At 41.7% G+C, this 20,609-nt stretch overlaps 1 protein-coding gene across 2 annotated transcripts in view; it reads left to right on the top strand.

The window, feature by feature from the left end:
- CRHR2 (corticotropin releasing hormone receptor 2) overlaps positions 1-20,079 on the top strand; it is a 149,496-nt gene extending 129,417 nt beyond the window's left edge. For both annotated transcript variants that reach the window (XM_053467955.1, XM_053467954.1), the window contains 6 exons: positions 3,740-3,800; positions 5,446-5,518; positions 11,269-11,354; positions 12,509-12,644; positions 13,839-13,880; positions 19,761-20,079. In XM_053467955.1, coding sequence (XP_053323930.1) covers positions 3,740-3,800; positions 5,446-5,518; positions 11,269-11,354; positions 12,509-12,644; positions 13,839-13,880; positions 19,761-19,901 — 539 coding nt within the window. In that variant the 3' untranslated portion in view covers positions 19,902-20,079. The remainder of the gene's footprint in view (positions 1-3,739; positions 3,801-5,445; positions 5,519-11,268; positions 11,355-12,508; positions 12,645-13,838; positions 13,881-19,760) is intronic.
- Positions 20,080-20,609: the final 530 nt, after the last annotated feature.

The following is a 20,609-nucleotide window of genomic DNA, read 5'->3' as shown; positions in this document are numbered from 1 at the left end:
GTAGGCATACTGACTCTGGCACCGTACATTGACACACGGACATTAGCACTACACATATACACACATACACACTGATACTACAGTATACACACACTCACAGACTGACTCCAGCACTATACATATACACACTGACTCTGACACTACAGTGTACATACTTACACACTGACTGCAGCACTGTACATTTACACACATACACACTGACTCTGACTCTACAGTGTACATACTTACACACTGACTGCAGCACTGTACATTTACACACACATACACTGACTCTGACTCTACAGTGTACATACTTACACACTGACTGCGGCACTGTACATTTACACACACATACAGTGACTCTGACACTATAGTGTACATACATACACACTGACAGCGGCACTGTACATTTACACACACATACACTGACTCTGACACTATAGTGTACATACATACACACTGACTGCGGCACTGTACATTTACACACATACACACTGACTCTGACACTATAGTGTACATACATACACACTGACTGCAGCACTGTACATTTACACACATACACACTGACTCTGACACTACAGTGTACAAACTTACACACTGACTGCGGCACTGTACATTCACACACACATACACTGACTCTGACTCTGTGTTTAAAACTTTTAGAACTAAATGCACAATTAAACGCCAAAAAAAATAAATCCTTGCTTAAAATTTTGTGGAAATCATAGTTTTTCGGGGGATACTGATCCCTGGCACCGGTTAAAATGAGAGAATTCTACGTTATTTTGTATCAAGAAGATTGTGTTGTACTATATATACTTTACTCCTGTACAGCTGACATGATACAACGTCTAAAGAAGAACATGTATTCGTATATAAAATAATCTGCTATATTCAGCGCATTTAATATTTTTTTCCTGCACTGCAAATTTTTGCAGAATAATTCATTTTTTCCACCTGTCAGGAAAAAAAAACAAACGCTGAGATTCTGTTTGTGAATGCAAATAAGATAAAAATTCTTGCTTCTTGTTAAAATACACCTGTTCTTAGATCTCACGCGCAGAATTCCGTTTCCCGTTAAATGTTCATTCATTCACCTCTCCGTAAGATAAAACACATCGGGTTTTTTCCGCTGAAGTATGCTAAAAGTGATGAAATAAAATGATGATGTGACTAGTATGTATGAAGTGCTAGTAATATCATTTCAGCGTGTTTGTAGGATAACGATGCAAAATAGTTACATCTTGATTAACAAAGCTGGTTTTGTTCGAATATATTTAAGGTTCAGACTAATATAGCCGTAAAAGTGAATTTTGTAGTCAGGGGCCAGTAGGCAACGCGTGGGGCTGATGGGGATGCAGGAACCCTTGAATTGGTGTAATAAGGTGTGGATCTTGTGTCCCCCACACATGTCTGGATGACAATATATTAAAGCCTGATGCTGGTGATCAAAACCCAATGACCAATCCAGAGCCGGCCTTAGGTGTTGTGGCGCTCTGTGCGGACTACTCCTCTGGCACCCCCCCACCCCCATCCCCAAAAAAGAAAGGAAAAAAAATCTTGTCACAAAACTCGCCTTTGTCACTATCTATCCCCTCTCCCCCTTTCTCACTATCTATCACCTCTGCCCCATCTCACTGCCTCCCCGTCTGCCCCATCTCACTGCCTCCCCGTCTGCCCCATCTCACTGCCTTCCCCCCCTCTGCCCCATCTCACTGCCTTCCCCCCTCTGCCCCTCTCCCTACGTCTCATTATCCTTACTTGCATGAAACGCCGGCACCGCGACGAAGTCACGCAGAGTGAGGGGCGCCGAGCGGTTGCTGAAAACTTCACGAGCGACCGCATGGTGCCCCTGCCCGGGACTTAAATTAAAGCATTGGGTATTTTGGTTGTTTTAACTTTATTTAACATCCTCCCTGTTAAATAAAGTTAAAAAAAACTTTATTTAACATGGAGGATGTTAAAGAAAGTTAAAAAAAAACAACAACAAAAAAAACGATGTTTTTATTTAAGTCCCAGGCAGGCGCCCCTGTTGCCATGGCGCCCTGTACGGCCACACAGGTCGCACACCCCTAAAGCTGGCCCTGGACCAATCAGGCTAGATTCACATACACGAAAAGAAGGTTACGCACTTTGCACTAAACTCCCAAGTAAAGACACAGGACTGTTGGGTGATTGCGCTGTGTATAAAAAAAAGTATTCCGGTCCAGGAAATTTGAAAGCTGCTTTATCACCATAGCAACCTATGGAGTGTCTCAGCTGATAGGACCATTCCACAGGTTGCTAAGGCGATAAGACCGCTTCCCAAACAGAATCATTTTGTGCACATTATGGCAATTTTTTTTTTATAGGACATATTTATTTAATACATAATTAAATTGGATTAATTGATGTTTCAACCCTGGCCAAGTTCTAAGGAAACTTTTCCAATTCCGTAGAAGCACTCAATTTCATCAAAAATACCTAAAATCTGAAATCGAAGAAAACCCTCCCCCTCTTTTTACGAAAAGCAGTCGTTCTGCTTTGCAGATTTCCTGTAAGAAAAGTAAAAGCCAAAGAGCATTCGGCTTCAAAACTGCTACTTAAAACGAGGACAAAATGAAAAAAAAATATTATTTTTTTTTGAACTTTTAAGCAAAGCTCCGCAGATAAAATCGACTCCCTTTGTGCTGCGGTAACGGCGCTGTCATTAGAATCGTAGAAGCGGCTGCCGGACAGACCTCCTAATGGAGGCGCATAAACATTTTCGGTAAAACCCACAATCTGACATCCGTGTCTTGGATGCGTTTGGCTGATGAAAGTTTTATGATTCTGCTCTAATGCGTCGGGGCGAACGCGCGGCTTTCGAGCATTCGGGATAAACGTAAAGCTCAGGACAATCTGACTTACAAAAACAACAGGTCGGGGGGGGCTGCTCACAAGAGCTTACAATCTAAATATGTTTCTTTTTTTTAGAGCGGTCAGATCAGAGCAACAGGTTTTGAAAAATCAAACTTATTTTCCATCTATTCTACTGAACATTTCTATAAATGAATTAGAGGAGAATCATCCCTACTGCTGCCCCCGCTCTATAACTTATTATAATTATTTAATTAATGTTACGTTTTGCCTTAAATTTCAGCTTAACTCTTTTTTTTGGGATGCTTGATTGTGAGAGAACAGGGGCTGAGGAGAAATGGTAGAACAAGAGGCCGTAAACTAAAACTAGAGAGCCAGAGGCTTAGATGGAATGTAGGAAAGTTTTACTTTCACCAAGAAGGTAGTGGATAAGTGGAACGGGCACCCAGCAGAAGTGGTAGAGGGTAATACAGTGAGGGGATTTAAACATGCATGGGATAGACATACAGCTCCTGAATCTAAGACGAGACCAACGACTGATTAATTGTCACCTCATTGACAGTAATCCTCATGGATGCCGACGACCATTGACGACAGCCCTTTTTTCTTCTTTTTTTTTCCTGATATACCTCAAATCACACCAAGTAACTCCCTTGAAATTGCGAATAATTCCATCTAAATATCTTTCAGAGCAAAATATTAAATAATTAACCGTGAGCAACAGACCTCGTACCCAAAAAAATAATGAAAAATGAGTTTGAAGTCGCAAAAACCTTTTTTTTTTTTTTTTTTTTTTTTTTTGTACAAAACTCTTCGAGGCGTAAACATCAAGGTTTCCGTCTAAAAGTCAAATTATTTGTAGGTATTTGCATTTATATTGCACATTAAAGTTTTGGATGTGATTGCGGTTTTTTTTCCCCAGGTATTCCGTGTCCGATAATTATTGCTTGGGCTATCGGAAAACTCTGCTATGAAAATGAACAGTAAGTGATTTCGGGATGTTTTGTGCTACGTGAGACGTTAATCCTGGAGGGTGAAATATTAGTTAGGCAGCTAATATTTGTTTTACTCTTTCGCGGTAGGAAGTATACTGTCAGCCGCAAAAATTAGCAAATGCTAAAAAATATAAAAAAATCTTGGATCTAAGACTTTCCTCGGAATGTTGAGGAACTGCGGGATAATATTCCACCGGGCTCGGAACTTTCACCCTCCGGTCTATGAGAAAGCACCTGCTGACCGCGTCTTCTCCTACACTTTATACATGATTAAGTTAACCCCTTAATGACAAAGCCCATACATGTACGGGCTCAAAATGCATTGTTTTCAATGGGTTTAGGGACCGCCCATTGTTAATGAAGTTTTTTTTTTATGTACTGATGGTTGTTGGCCGTGTCAAAGCCAATGGCTGAACCAGGGGCGTAACTAGAAGCCTCAGGGCCCTGGTGCGAGAATCTGCTAAGGCCCTCCCCCAACCCAATCTACCCTCTTCTCACACCATCTACCCCCTCTCCCCCCCTTCTCAGGCTATCTACCCTATCCCTACCTCCTTCTATCTACATTTTTCTTTTTTATTTCCTTTTATTCGCCAACCAGTTATGCACATCTATCCCAGGCTTGCCACTCTGCCCCCTGATATGCCTTTTAACCCCCTATATGCATCTCTGCCTCCAGAAATGCCTTATACCCCTATACGCCACTCTGGTTAAAAGGCATATAATGGGACAGAGTGGCATATAAGGGGGGTATAAGGCATTTCTGGAGGCAGAGTGGCATATAGGGGGTTAAAAGGCATTTATAGAGACAGAGTGGTATATGGGGGTTAAAAGGCATTTATAGAGGCAGAGTGGCATAAAGGGGGTTAAAAGGCATATCATGGGGCACTCTGCCTCCAGAAAAGCCTTATGCCCCCCCGATCCCGCTCCGCCGGCCGAATCTGCGGGCCCGCCGGCCGAATCTGCGGGCCCCCTTGAGGGGCAGGGCCCAGTCGCAGTCGCAACCCCTGCGACCCCGGTAGTTCCGCCACTGGGCTGAACCCTGTCTTCTCCTCCAATCTCCTGATGTTTCTTCCAAGTAGTTTCTTCCAATCTTGATCAAAAAGAAGGCTAGGTCTCAATAAAAAATGTATTTACATGATGATACTTCTTGGTAGACCCCATCTTATCTGTTTAAGTGGGGCGGAATCCACCAACGCTTTCAAATAGGCACCAAAGAAACCTCCTGACATCATTTACACAAACATGGAGGTGCAAGAAGACATCCTACAACTCTACGGAGGTTCTGTAGCCATTTGGGTGACTGTTGCTCTTTCACACCTCTGCCAAAACTATCTTCAGATCATCTTGATGGCTTTTAACCATTTCCAGATCTAGATACTCTTACAATAATCCAACCATCCCGTTCCAGAGTAGACTCCTTCTACTGAAGCTTTGAGTTTCTTTGATGACCAACTTCTCCTTAAATCCCCATACATCTATTTTATAGAATCCAAGGAGAGACGACCTTTGTCGCTTTAGCTCATGTATGTATCAACACTTTTGCTGACTATGCCTGATGAGATCTGCTCTTCACTTTATGCCATTACTCTATCCTCGGTACACAGTAACTCTGTATCGCGTTTGTATTTAACAGGTGCTGGATTGGAAAGGAACCAGGAAAATACATTGATTACATTTACCAAGGACCTGTCATCCTTGTACTACTTGTGAGTATGAGGAACGTGTAATATTCTCTAGAACTGCATCAGGGTGAGGTTAGCTGCAACTTTTTGGACCATACCAAATGTAGCTCTAGGGGTGCCATTTAATACAAAACTTGGTAGGACTTTCACAATTACTGGGCGATGTGGGCGATGAGGGAATAGGAAGTTCTCAAATCAGAGGGATCTCAATGATGCGCGATGAGTTAAGTCTCCTGGGAAGTACCTGCAAAGTTGGGACCTTTTAGGGTTGGGGTGAAAAACCATGTCATTGGGACACGTGCCGCCAGCAATCGTTATGATACAAACACAGCACAATGATATATATATGTTTATTTTATTAAAGGATTGGAAACATGGATTAATTCGGTAATTGTCATTAATAAATTGCTGTTTAATTAATTCTGCTTAAAATCTATTAGACTTTGTGGAAGACGAGACTTTCTTTCCATTTACATATATTGTTTCGCAGCAGGATCCTAATTGGCTTACGCGGTTATGATAATAAATGTTCTGGGGTTTTAGTGTCATTCTGGTTCAGGGAAAATAAGTTATTTTAATTTAATTAAAAAAAATTTTTTCTATTTAATATTTAAAAAAAATACAAATAAAAAATACTTGACTTTTTCATACAGCTTCGGGGTCTGCGCCAACGCGATAGACATTAGAATTCCATGCGATTTAGCAGATTTCCTCGATTACATCGTGATGTTATTATTATATTCCATGAACGTGGTGTTTCGCAGTCCATTCTTATGGGACTGGAGATATAATAGGTTGGCAACGCACGCTAAACTGTTTTTATTACCAGTGGGATATTTCCTTTGAATATTTGGCTTCCGGGGAGAAAATTATGCATGAGTTTCTTATTTGAATCATTCGCTCTGCTTTATTTGTATAAATATTTTCTCTGTTTTATTGATGAAATAATGTAATTAAGGGGGCACTCCTATGTCCCCCTGCAGCCCCAGTGAGAGTATATCAATGTGAATTCATTATGTGAAGTACTTGGCTTTAGGAGAAGCTGCAGCATCAGAGCTGCAGTTCACTGCCCCCCTTCATTTTTTGATTTCCATGCCAATTTCGGCAGCTTGAAGCAAGAAACCAGTGGTAGGAGGGCACCCCTCCCCCTAAATGTGCGAATGTGAGGGGGTCTTCTGCGACCCAATGGAGGTCTAGCGCAAGCCCATCAATGCACTGGCAATCAGGACATGTTTGGCCGAATGCATCCCCTGCAGACCAAGGAGCTAAAGGAAGGTGCTTCAGATTAGACCCTGAGGGGCCACTCAGTTATTGTATTCATTAAAGCCCATAGGATGGCTGGAGTTTCCCATTATTTTGGAGTTTGTCCTCAAACTTCACCACAGAGGTCTTCAGGATCTCCGCGCAGGTTCCTGGCCACCTACCTGCTGGTGTAGTGCATTCCTTCCCTTTTTGTCCGGGATGGAATAGCCCGCTGTCATACAACAGGTTAAAAGAGGCATATTATTTTTCTTCTAGTTTTATTCGTCCCTTTTTTTCTAGATCCAATATATTGCATGTTGTGTTTGCCCTTGAGGCGAAGCCGTGTTCAATTTATAGAGCAAAATAAATTAATAGCGTCCTGTTCGCTTTCAGCTATTACAGTAAACAACTGCAATTCAGAGCGATATCCTTGGTGTATCTGCAAAAAGGAATATTAACCATGAACTCAAAAATATTATTCTATCCGTTTTATCTTTAGTATAAATATTGCTCTAAATTGTTCTTCGTTACAAGTTTGGGCCCATAAAAAATATCGATTTTCTTACAGTAACTTGGCCTGACCAGGGAATGCTCAAAATAGTTAAAAAATCAAAGGTTTTTGGGTGACAGGAGATACGTGGGGACATAGCAGTCATTTAAGCTGCAGCACGTTCCGCGGGGGCGGGTCTATTACGTAAACAGCTTAGGCAGCCTTGTAGTTTTACGGGGTGAAGGTGAAACAGTAAAAAATAGTAAAAAATAAGAAAATGATACCTCACTTCTGCATTTTTTTTTAAAATATTGAGCTTCTTAGTTTATATACTTTTATTTATTGTGCTAAGGATGGACCAATGAGAAATCTTTTGGCTTTGGGCCACCAAAACGTAGGACCACCATTGAGCTTCCATTTAAACATGAACGCTCAGGACCCACTTCCCTGCATGACCTTCTTCTATTTTAGTAGCAAATTGTCAGGAAAATGGCCCTTTGGCCATCTATATCCTTATATCGAGGCAACTATGTTCTTGTTGGGAAGGTCTTAATCTTACATTGTTAGTCCTGGGTAAAAATGAACGGTGGTGGGGGGCATTTAATTACTGGGGAGGGTGGGGGGAGTAATATTTAAGCACCCTGGTGTGTGGTATGTATGTTTTTAAATATATATCGCAGTATTTATGTGTAAGTGTAACATTTTTTTAATTATTCCCTAATATTGAGTAATAGTTACTGCACAGTAAAGGATTTGGGATTATAAAACAAATAACGCGCATAGGAATGCAGGGAGCCGTATATATATATACTATATTATATATACTATATTATATATAACATGTAATCCTCCCCGCTGACCAAGGGATAAATCAAAAACACGATAATAAAACACACACACAATACCGTCCACGAGCTAAACGGGGCAAACATCAAACATAGTTATGGACTCGATCAAACACAGCAGCGTATAATGTGTGGGAAAATTAGTTACATCAACAAGGGGGCTATAAAAACTGATGTTAAAGGGGATTTTCCGCCACACTGGTTTTTTTACTAGTATCAGATGAAAAATACATTTTCAAAAAGATTTTGCGGTTTTCTTTTTTTAAATGTATTGTAGTTTTTTGCCCCAAAATATAATGTTTTCAGGCAGCTGCATATCAGCCATTTGTACGTGTTTCTCGATGCTATACCTACTAGACAAACCCCCCGACTCCTAATCATACTGCCTGTGGGAAACAATAGAATGGCTCAGTCTTAATCACCCAGTCCGACACTCTGACTAATGACAATCTATTGAGGAACGGACTTCATTAGCATCGCCATAAAGCGCCAGCTCAGTGTGGTGTTTGAGCCGGGAAAGTCACCCAAAATATCACATGACTGACAGCAACGGCAGCCTCCAGCGCTGGGGGGTTATTACTGTATACAGCGCTGGGGGGTTATATTACTGTATACAGTGCTGGGGGTTATATTACTGTATACAGCGCTGGGGGGTTATATTACTGTATACAGCGCTGGGGGTTATTACTGTATACAGCGCTGGGGGTTATATTACTGTATACAGCACTGGGGGTTATATTACTGTATACAGTGCTGGGGGTTATATTACTGTATACAGCGCTGGGGGTATATTACTGTATACAGCGCTGGGGGTTATATTACTGTATACAGCGCTGGGGGGTTATATTACTGTATACAGCGCTGGGGGGTTATATTACTGTATACAGCGCTGGGGGTTATATTACTGTATACAGCGCTGGGGGTATATTACTGTATACAGCGCTGGGGGTATATTACTGTATACAGGGCTGGGGGGTTATATTACTGTATACAGCGCTGGGGGTTATATTACTGTATACAGCGCTGGGGGGTTATATTACTGTATACAGCGCTGGGGGGTTACATTACTGTATACAGTGCTGGGGGTTATATTACTGTATACAGCGCTGGGGGGTTATATTACTGTATACAGCGCTGGGGGGTTATATTACTGTATACAGCGCTGGGGGGTTATATTACTGTATACAGCGCTGGGGGTTATATTACTGTATACAGCGCTGGGGATTATATTACTGTATACAGTGCTGGGGGTTATATTACTGTATGCAGCGCTGGGGGTTATTACTGTATACAGCGCTGGGGGTTATATTACTGTATACAGTGCTGGGGGTTATATTACTGTATACAGCACTGGGGGGTTATATTACTGTATACAGCGCTGGGGGTTATATTACTGTATACAGCGCTGGGGGTTATATTACTGTATACAGTGCTGGGGGTTATATTACTGTATACAGCGCTGGGGGGTTATATTACTGTATACAGCACTGGGGGTTATATTACTGCAGGGGCGTCCAACATGCGGCCCGCGGGCCAAATGCGGCCCGCGAGACCTCGAGGTGCGGCCCGCGTAAGATCGGCAGCCAGGGCAACCGATCTTACGCGAGCCGCACCTCAAGCCCTGCTACTTACTTGTGGGAGGGACTTCTGGACTGCACACAGAGGAAGCGGAGTTCACGTGACATCCTACTTCCTCTGTGCTTTAGCAGAGAAGGCAGAGGGAGGCCGCGCCCCCTGCTGAAGTCTGTAAGCGGCATCGAGGAGCTGCCTTGCAGGTAAGGAGGTGGGGAGGGTGTTTGAATGAGTGTGTGTGATTGAGGGAATGAATCTGTGAATGAATGATTATATGAATAAATGAGTGTGTGTGTGTGTGTGTGTGATAGCATGGATATGTAAGTGCTGGAACCTAGACATGATGGGACTGTGATAGCTGTTAGCAATCACACTCCTATCATGCCAAGTCAGCCAGTACATGCTGAAACCTAGCTAGCTGCCCCCCTTGTGTAGTGATGCTGCCAGCAGTATGGGGTCTGCACATCACTTACAGCCACCCTGTACCAGCATGTATTGGCTGACTTGGCATGATAGGACTGTGATTGCTAACAGCAATCACAGCGAGCACAGTCCCATCATGCCTAGGTACCAGCATTTACTGGTTGCCTGCATTTACTGGTTGCCAAGTCATATTGCTAATTTTGTCCAATTGTGTGTTACCTACTTTTATTAAAAATGTGAGTTTTTATTATTATTTTTAAAGGTGGGGGTCATTTTCGGTTTTGGCTAAGTGAACCCTGAATGTTTTGGTCCAGAGTTTTCATTTTAGTTCATCCCTAGAATAAATCTAGGGAATCCTGAATTTGTAGTCACAAAACTTTCTAGGCCCAGAAATCAGTGAGAGGAAAAGTAAAGGTTTTGTGTCATTTTACTTTATTTTAATCTGCATATTTTATTAAAGGCCATATTTTTTGTCACAGTGAAAAATGAGTGCGGCCCGCGCACGTATACAATTCTGATGAAGTGGCCCACTGCAGAAAAAACTTGGACACCCCTGTATTACTGTATACAGCACTGGGGGTTATATTACTGTATACAGCGCTGGGGGGTTATATTACTGTATACAGTGCTGCGGGGTTATATTACTGTATACAGCGCTGGGGGTTATTACTGTATACAGCGCTGGGGGGGTTATATTACTGTATACAGCGCTGGGGTTATATTACTGTATACAGCGCTGGGGGTTATATTACTGTATACAGCACTGGGGGTTATATTACTGTATACAGCGCTGGGGGGTTATATTACTGTATACAGTGCTGCGGGGTTATATTACTGTATACAGCGCTGGGGGTTATTACTGTATACAGCGCTGGGGGGGTTATATTACTGTATACAGCGCTGGGGTTATATTACTGTATACAGCGCTGGGGGTTATATTACTGTATACAGCGCTGGGGGTTATTATTGTATACAGCGCTGGGGGGTATATTACTGTATACAGCGCTGGGGGTTATTATTGTATACAGCTCTGTGGTTTACACCCCCCCCATATGATAATAGAAAACATACTGGTACAGAAGCTGCCGAGAGTCAGGCTTTTGTGATGAGGATCCTGTGCATTTTTAAGCAATAAAACAATATTAACCAGAAATTATTATTTTTTTATCGCCAGCTCACAGTCATTTTCTCTTTTCTTTCAGATAAATTTTGTTTTTTTATTCAATATTGTAAGAATTTTAATGACAAAATTAAGAGCATCAACAACATCAGAAACTATACAATATAGGTAAGTGTGTAAAGAAATTCTAATCCCTTTTTGGGTTGATTGACTTCCTATAACTGTGTGTAAAAAAAATATATAAATTGAATCATTTACAAAAAGTTATTTTAATGCTTTCAGTGGCCGGGGGTATTAATATCAGGTCATTACTAAATAATGTTATTTAAAAATGTATCAAAAATACTAAATAATGTTATTTAAAAATGTATCAAAAATACTAAATAATGTTATTTAAAAAAAAAAGGTATCAAAAATACAAAATAATGTTATTTAAAAAAAATGTATCAAAAATACTAAATAATGTTATTTAAAAATGTATCAAAAATACTAAATAATGTTATTTAAAAATGTATCAAAAATACTAAATAATGTTATTTAAAAATGTATCAAAAATATTTTAAATGACTCTTTTGCATTGGGCAGTAGTTATTAAAATATTTGGAGTAGCATATGTTGAAATTTGTAAAAAAAAATAAAATATAAAAAAAAAGAAATTCTGTGTTTCTTAACAGCTAAAAAAAGTGCATTTTTATAATTACAAAAATTGATATCATTTTTATATAATTGTGTAATTTTTATAATTGTTCCATGGCTTCTCCCTGGAATTTTAAGGCTACTTTTGAGGGTATACGTAATTAATTTTACATCAAATAGCTATTTAAAAATGAGTGAAAACAGGGATTTGTAAGAAAAGAGAGTACGAATTTCTGATTTTTATTAGCAAAAGCTGAAAACATGTATTAAATGGGGTGTTTAGTTTATTAAAAAATACTGCTTCTAGATTAATGCCGCTTAAGGCGAGCCTCCTGCCCAATCCCATTCACACATACCCCCCTCCCCCCCATAATGCCCCAGGACAATACCATGCGAAGGGCAAATACCCAAAGCTTTATTACATGAACAGCCAGCGAATAACACCATCGCGGGGCCAGCGGCATAGGGTGTCTGTAAAACCTCGGTTTCCTAGAACCTAATCCTGGTCGTGCTGTGGGAGGAGCCTCAGTTCCGGCCCCCGAGGACCGATACATTCTTCTTATTATTTTTTTTAAAGGTTTCTTCACTACTCTGCCAATACAATTACATTAAAAAATAACAAATAACAGCTTGAAAAGTTCCATATAAGTCTCTAAATGTAACGCGTTCTCCGCTGTGTCTTGCAGGAAAGCTGTTAAGGCCACTCTGGTTCTCCTCCCTCTCCTAGGAATCACCTACATGCTCTTTTTTGTGAACCCCGGAGAAGATGACGTCTCGCAGATAGTTTTTATTTATTTCAACTCATTCCTGCAGTCTTTTCAGGTATGTTGCACTCCAGAACCGCGTAAATCTTATTAATATTTTACGTCTCGGGACTGGGAGAGCGCCTAGGGGACCTGACTTAGCACTTCCTCCAGGAGAAGGTCCCTCGGTCTACCCTGCAGAGCAAATGAGATCAAATGTTCAGCTCGAATCATAGAATTTGATGCCAGAACCATTCAGACCAGACTGTAAGCTTGCGATTTCTCCTCGGATCGAGAAGCTCTAAAACATTACTGTTTATTCTGTTATTTACACGCCTGTATGTTCTGCTTGTACTCTTGTTGGAGGCATCCATTGTATCTGATAGAACCCCCTCTCTCTGGCAGTGGATTCCGTACCTTTACTGCCCTCGCTGTAAAGAGCCCCTTCCTCTGCGCATGAAATCTTCGCTCTTCCCGTCTCAGAGGACGACCTCTTGTTCTTTGTACGTTTCTGTTAATGAATAGTCACTGAAGAGCTCTTTATATCGGCCCCGCACATATTTATACAACGTTATCCTATCCCCTCTAAGACACGCTTGCTTTAGCGTGTATACATGCAACATTTTTAGGCTCTCTTCATAACCAAAATCTTCCAAACCCCTTATTAAGTTTCCAGCCCCCCATGTGCACCTTTTCTAGTTCCATAATGTCCTTTTTAAGACCCCGTGTCCAGAATTGCACCTCATTTCAAGGTGAGGTCTTAAAATTGACTTACGAAGAACCCGTTTTATTACACGCCTTTGCAGCAGCTGACTGACATTGTGCACCGTTGCTACGTCTGTTATCTACAATGATCCTAACTCATTTTGTGTCATCAGCAAACATATATCAATATCGTTTTGGAGATGGGGGGGGGTCCCCAAAACTGCCCCAATACTCTAGGTGAGGTCTGACCAGGGATCTGTAATGGGGCAGAACCCCCCCCCTCTAATTGCTGCTAAATCTCCCACATTAGTGAATACAGCATATATATATATATATATATATATATAACACCAAATCCCACCTCTACCAAGCTGTGCTGGGACCGGTAGGTAGGAGGTCGGGGACCTCACACTCACCTCTGACCCCCTTATCATATATATTTCCACCCATTGTAGATTATCACCCATAGCTGCCAACTACCCTGTTTATTACATTTAAGCCCCGCTTGCCTTCACGTTATCACGAATAACAAACTAACCAAAAGACGCTTTGTATGTTTTTTTTGCAGGGTTTCTTTGTGTCGGTGTTTTATTGCTTCCTGAATGGGGAGGTGAGTACAGCGCATGCACGTCTTAAGTGTCCTAAACCTCTTCTTGTAGCCCAACGAGCCGCGGCAGACACATCCGATATTAAGGCCGCCGGAGAAACATGCGCTGCCAGATGAAACGCGGCAGAGAAAAGTAACGCGTCCCCGGAGCAATGACATCTTTCCCGTTTAATATTAAACATATTGGAAGTGGGAAGATCTCCCCCCCCCCCCGGTCCTCAAATCCCTGAGGAGTGCAGCTCCGCTCACAGCTTCTTATTAGGTTACCGCGGAGAAGGCTTCCTTGGAATAAATGAGTAACGAGTACCGTACAGGTTAATAAGACAATGCGCAGCGTCATCAACATCGGCTGATCCGGATACACGAGTTTGCGTCTTATCTTTAATTTAAAGGGACACTCCACCCATTATATGCGCTTTAACCCCTTAATGACAAAGCCCGTACATGTACCGGCTCAAAATGCATTGTTTTCAATGGGTTTAGAGACCGCCCATTGTCCTTAAGGGGTTAATGCATATGATAGCTGAGAGGCCCCTTTAAATTTTCATGCCGCACCTCTAGAAAATGCACAGGGGGGGGGATTCTGCCCCTTCCTTACCCCCCCCCCCAGGTGCTATCCATGCAGAAGACGCGTTCGGCCAAACACAACTCCTTGCGTGTGATAAAAACTCCTTGCGTGTGATAAACTTCCCGCCAGTCGCTCCGTCGCCGGCTCGGCCAATTATGCGGGGAAGGGGTCATGCGTGGAAAGCGCTCCCGTTGAGTTTAATGGGAGCTTTTTTTCTGCCGCCGATCACTGAATTTAAACTGGAACTCCGAGCTTTATTATGGGGGACCCGTTCCTAATTTAACCCTTTAAGGGCCAGCGGAGATAAGCAGAACACATAGTATAACACATTTCTTTGTAAGAGATTTAACACCTTCTGGACTCTTCTATTTCTATGAGAAGTGTTTTTTTTATGTATTTTGAGTTTTAATGATCTGTCCTTGGTTTTTATATTGGAGATTAACGAGCCTGCTAAGCGCTTTAACGAGCCAATGGCCCCTTCCAACGCTTAAATTACAATTCCCGTCCCCAATACACCAGTCCTGTATGTTTCTGTAACGTTGGACGAAACGCAGCATCCCCATGCCATAGAACGTTTGATCTAAAATCACTCATTCCGGAATTCTAACGCGGCGTGCAGTTTCTTTATCGGTGATTCCCCCCCCCCCCACAGACGATGTCATCTCTTAAAGCAACAAACACATCATTTTTTATCTTTATCGTGACAGTTCCTCGAAATGAATTCTAACTGCCCCCGATTTATTCCCCTCGCTGCTGGGCCTCTGTGCTGCACGGGGAATGGTATTTTATCATTTATTTTAAAACGTAGCAATACAGGGGGGGGGTTTTAGCACCGATTTGATCATAAGGCGTAAGAACTCTCAGAAAAATGACGATTTGATTCTTGTTCCGTTTTAGTAATTCAGACTTTTCATTCCGTGTGTCGGCTGCTGCGGTGAGAAGAAAATCACGTCCATGTCTTCTCTACCAATAGGAAATCTGGATTTGGCTCTTCAATACCCGCCCCTGGGGGACCCCCATAGCAGAGAGTCTCCATTTTCATAGGAAAGTCCTCTGATTAAGTCCCTTGTCCTTAAAGTCTCCCCAGGTGCCCTTTTCAGTCGAATATATTTCAAAAGTAACCTTTAACATTTTGATTGAAATGGTATAAATGTTACCAAATCCACTTCAAATATTTTCTTTTGTTAACCGTCTTAAACAATATATTGGCAAACATCCAAATCCACCGGCGGATCGGCCCCCACACGGCCCCCATCTAGTCGCTCGTTTCTCCTGCTATAAAGACTCAAACCTTAATCAGTCGTTGGTCTCGTCTTAGATTCAGGAGCCGTATGTCTATCCCATGCATTTTTACATTCCCTCGCTGTATAACCCTCTACCACCTCTGCTGGGAGGCTGTTCCACTTATGAACCCTTTCTTACATTACATCAAAGCCTCTGACCCTTTAGTTTGAGATTATGGCCTCTTATAACATTTCATGAAATAAAAGTTCCCCCTGTACTTTGTTAAGATGATAATATGGAATTTGTAAGCATAGTTGCCAACTGTCCTGATTGGGCTCAATTGCTTTTTTATCTCATAGTTACTAAAAAATTCCAGCCGTTAGCAGCCCACCTCCTGCCAGTCACGGACTCTCAAGGGTAACGTTTTCCCCGATCTTTGAGCCGTCAATACCTGAGCTGAATTTTCCAGATTGGAAGCGACGGACTCTCGGGGAAAGCATTTATTTGGCTAAAGCAGCTCAGCCTATTTTCTGGGTAAATCAAATAGAAATTTACTTTTAAAAATGCAATATACGGCGTGACATGCAGCACACGGAGCGTGAAGCAGATCGGAGCGGAGCGGGCGCCTTTAAATTAGATAATAACCGGAGACGCCTGAATCCCGCGAGCCACCGGCGCTGATCAGAAGCCGTCGGAGGAATATCTGATGACGAAAATCAGTTTCCACCCCAAAGAGTGCTGTGTGTGGAATTTTATGACTGCTGCGGCTTGACAGCCTCTTCCACCCCGACTGCAGTGGGATATGCCAGGCTTTGGTTGAGTATTATGGGAGTTGGACAACACGGAATAAGGATTCTAAGATCCCACGGCGCTGCGATGTAATCATCCTGGGAACTCTTTAGATCACCTACATGCTGGGGGGTTATATTACTGTATACAGCGCTGGGGGTTATATTACTGTATACAGCGCTGGGGGGTTATATTACTGTATACAGCGCTGGGGGGTTATATTACTGTATACAGCGCTGGGAGTTATATTACTGTATACAGCGCTGGGAGTTATATTACTGTATACAGTGCTGGGGGTTATATTACTGTATACAGCGCTGGGGGGTTATATTACTGTATACAGCGCTGGGGGGTTATATTACTGTATACAGCGCTGGGAGTTATATTACTGTATACAGTGCTGGGGGTTATATTACTGTATACAGCGCTGGGAGTTATATTACTGTATACAGCGCTGGGGGGTTATATTACTGTATACAGCGCTGGGGGTTATATTACTGTATACAGCGCTGGGGGGTTATATTACTGTATACAGCGCTGGGGGGTTATATTACTGTATACAGCGCTGGGGGGTTATATTACTGTATACAGCGTTGGGGGGGTTATATTACTGTATACAGCGCTGGGGGTTATATTACTGTATACAGCGCTGGGGGTTATATTACTGTATACAGCATTGGGGGGTATATTACTGTATACAGTGCTGGGGGTTATATTACTGTATACAGCGCTGGGGGTTATATTACTGTATACAGCGCTGGGGGTTATATTACTGTATACAGCGCTGGGGGGTTATATTACTGTATACAGCGCTGGAGGGGGTTATATTACTGTATACAGCGCTGGGGAGTTATATTACTGTATACAGCGCTGGAGGGGGTTATATTACTGTATACAGCGCTGGAGGGGGTTATATTACTGTATACAGCGCTGGGGGGTTATATTACTGTATACAGCGCTGGGGGGTTATATTACTGTATACAGCGCTGGGGGTTATATTACTGTATACAGCGCTGGGGGGGTTATTACTGTATACAGCGCTGGGGGTTATATTCCTGTATACAGCGCTGGGGGTTATATTACTGTATACAGCGCTGGGGGGTTATATTACTGTATACAGCGCTGGGGGGTTATATTACTGTATACAGCGCTGGGGGGTTATATTACTGTATACAGCACTGGGGGTTATATTACTGTATACAGCGCTGGGGGGGTTATATTACTGTATACAGCGCTGGGGGGGTATTATTCTATCCCCTTATTCCCACAATTGCTGGTAATTTCAGTGTCTAAAGATCTTCATTTTAAGAACCAGCAGAGTTTTTTTTCACGTATTTTTCTTGAGGAATGAATAGAAATATTCAGATTTAATTAATGTTTTTGTAATTCATTAGACGCCTGCATTTATTATTCATCTAAAATGAATATTTCTGTCATCGGCAGCAAAGCAATCGCCGGGAAGCAGCTGATTAGTGTCAGTCTCTGTACCCGCGGCAATCGGTCTTCATTTAAAGGGACAGTCATACATTTTATTTATTTCCTTGATTTTCCCCAATATTTATGGTAAATATTCTTATGAAAGGTTTGCGGGGTCCGCAGATAAATCAACCATTCCATAGAATATATTCATAAAAATACTGCTCCTAAACATCAGGGAAAGTGACGTACCTCCCAACTGTCCCGGATTTGGCTTGATTACGGTAATCACAAACACATAAAACAATAAATAACCCACAAAGTACATTTTTCTGAAACGTAGACACCCCGGGTATTTCCCAGGGGTGTTTTATTTTCTTTTTCTTTCGTGTTGGGTTGCATCTTTTTATGTTATTCACAGGCTCTGTCCAAATGCACAAAAAAAAATCCCCCAAATGTATTTAACTCCCCCCGCAGGTACAGGTTAATGACATCATACGCTATATAAACACAGCTTAGATAAAAAAAGATACATTTTCACAAATATACCAGGCTTTAGCTCTTCTTGTGCAGCTGGGGTTTTTTGGGGCTACAACTCTCATCACCCTCATCAACAACCTGGCTGAATGTGATGGGAGCTGTGATTCACAGGTGGACATCAGCCCATTTCTGAAACAAAATCAATATGTTTATAAAGTTTTTTTTTTATTTTTTTATATTTTTTTTGGTATTTGGGTTGATTTTATTTGTGATTTTCAGGTGGGGGGGGGGTGGCAGGCTGTGGCATCATGTCCGATCTCCTGGTTTTCCAGTGAGCCAGACAGATGATTTACCTATAGATCAGCTGGCAACCTGTTAAAAAAATATATTTATTTTTATTTTATTTATTTTTAGGCTGCTGATCAGTGTCTAATCAGCAGCACTCACCCCCTTTGAATGGAATAAACCCAATCACAGAATAATCCCCATGCGCCGGGAACCGTCATGAAGGTTTTAAAGGGTTAAACCAGAGGGGAGATACCCGCCGGTTCCAATAAGATCTCTGACAAACGGGTGTTTGAGGCGGCCGGATACCCGTCGGGGTTGGTGATTTGAAACAATCTTTCTGCTTTTTTACCCATCAGAAAAAAAAAATTGGATTCATCAATATTTCATATTTTTTCTCATTTTTCACAACAAAAATGTTCTAAAAGAATTGTTTGAGTTGAACGGAGCCCTTCCAGAATGAGATCGTCCGCATTGCTTTATCTTTCAGAGAGGAATATATTATTCCAGTTGATTCGATAAAGGAGTCCGCAGGAGAAGTTCGCTCAAAACCTGATAAATCCAAAATTGTTACTGAAATATTTGGTGTCGCATCCTATTTGAAAATTATGCGGAGTGCAGAAATATTACTATTTTACCAGAAAAAAAATCTATTTTATTTTTTTAACCATTGCGGGGGTGTTAGGTGTGTTAAAGGGAACGTTTACTGCCCCTGATTCTTCACTAAAGAAGAATTTAGAATAAAGGTAATAAAGGTAATAAAGAACTGACCTGAGCTAGAAACTGCTGCCCTGCTGCTGCCTCTGCCCTCCTCCTCCGTGGTCTGACAGTTCTAGCCACTGATTGGCTGCTTGAAGCAGCCAATCGCTGGCCTTAAAGCTTTCCATTTAAATATTACAGAATAAATCTAGCCAATGCTAGACCTGCCCCCCCAAACATATATATATATATATAAGATATATATATAATTGCCTGAAACACTGCAGCTTGACTGCAGGACATCCATTACATGGACCATACCATTTATTCATTATTTATTACCCTGCCCATGTTAAAACGATCAAAAACATTAAAAGAATGCGGTGCGTTCCAGTTTTTAATCCTCCGCTTTTGATTTTTAGGTGCGCTCGGCCGCCAGGAAGAGGTGGCATCGCTGGCAGGATCACCATTCTCTGCGCGTCCGAGTAGCCCGGGCGATGTCCATCCCGACGTCCCCGACCCGAATCAGCTTTCACAGCATCAAGCAAACAGCGGCCGTGTGATCTCTCTCTCCGCCGTCTCCCAGCCTGGGGCCGCGTGCCGGACGCGTTTCGCATTTCCCGACGTGAACTTTTTGGAGACAAAACGATGAAATCTGAGGATTCCGGAACTTGGTCTGTATTTTAAGCACAAACTTTAGGACCCTGCGGTGGAAAAGCTATTATTTTTATTTAATTCTGCGAGTGACTGGAGTATTTTCACCGAATTTTCTTCTTCATTCCGTCTCCTGGACAAAGACTTCCTTTTTTTTTTTCCCTTTTATTTTTTATTTTTTTGCTGTAAATAGCCAATTTTCGGCGCGTTGGGTCTTTTTAATGTGTATTTATACGGACGATCTCACCAGCCTTCGGTTACATTGTATTTATTCTGTTTTAGGGTCTGCTGCTTCAGAACGATCATCTTTGGGTTTTTCTATCATGAAATAACAAGCGGAAAAAAAAAATAACTAAAGCAAAAAAAAGCGAACTATAGGTTTTATTTACATTTTTACTTAAAAAAAAAAAAAAAGCATTGAATATTTTTTTAGAATAGGATTCCCCAATCTACATCCCAGACCGCAGATGATGTAAAGGGAACTAAATATTGGGCATTTCCCCTTTTTTCTGGTCATTTTTTTGGGGTGAAATTTGGTCTTTTTTTTTTTTTTTTTTTTTAACGTGCACACACTAGAGAAGCAGCTTTTACTTTAACTGTTACAAAATATCAAGCCT

The sequence above is a fragment of the Spea bombifrons genome, chromosome 5 (assembly GCF_027358695.1).
Source record: "Spea bombifrons isolate aSpeBom1 chromosome 5, aSpeBom1.2.pri, whole genome shotgun sequence".
In the NCBI taxonomy this organism is placed as follows: domain Eukaryota; kingdom Metazoa; phylum Chordata; class Amphibia; order Anura; family Pelobatidae; genus Spea; species Spea bombifrons.
This window is presented reverse-complemented; position numbering and strand designations above follow the sequence as displayed.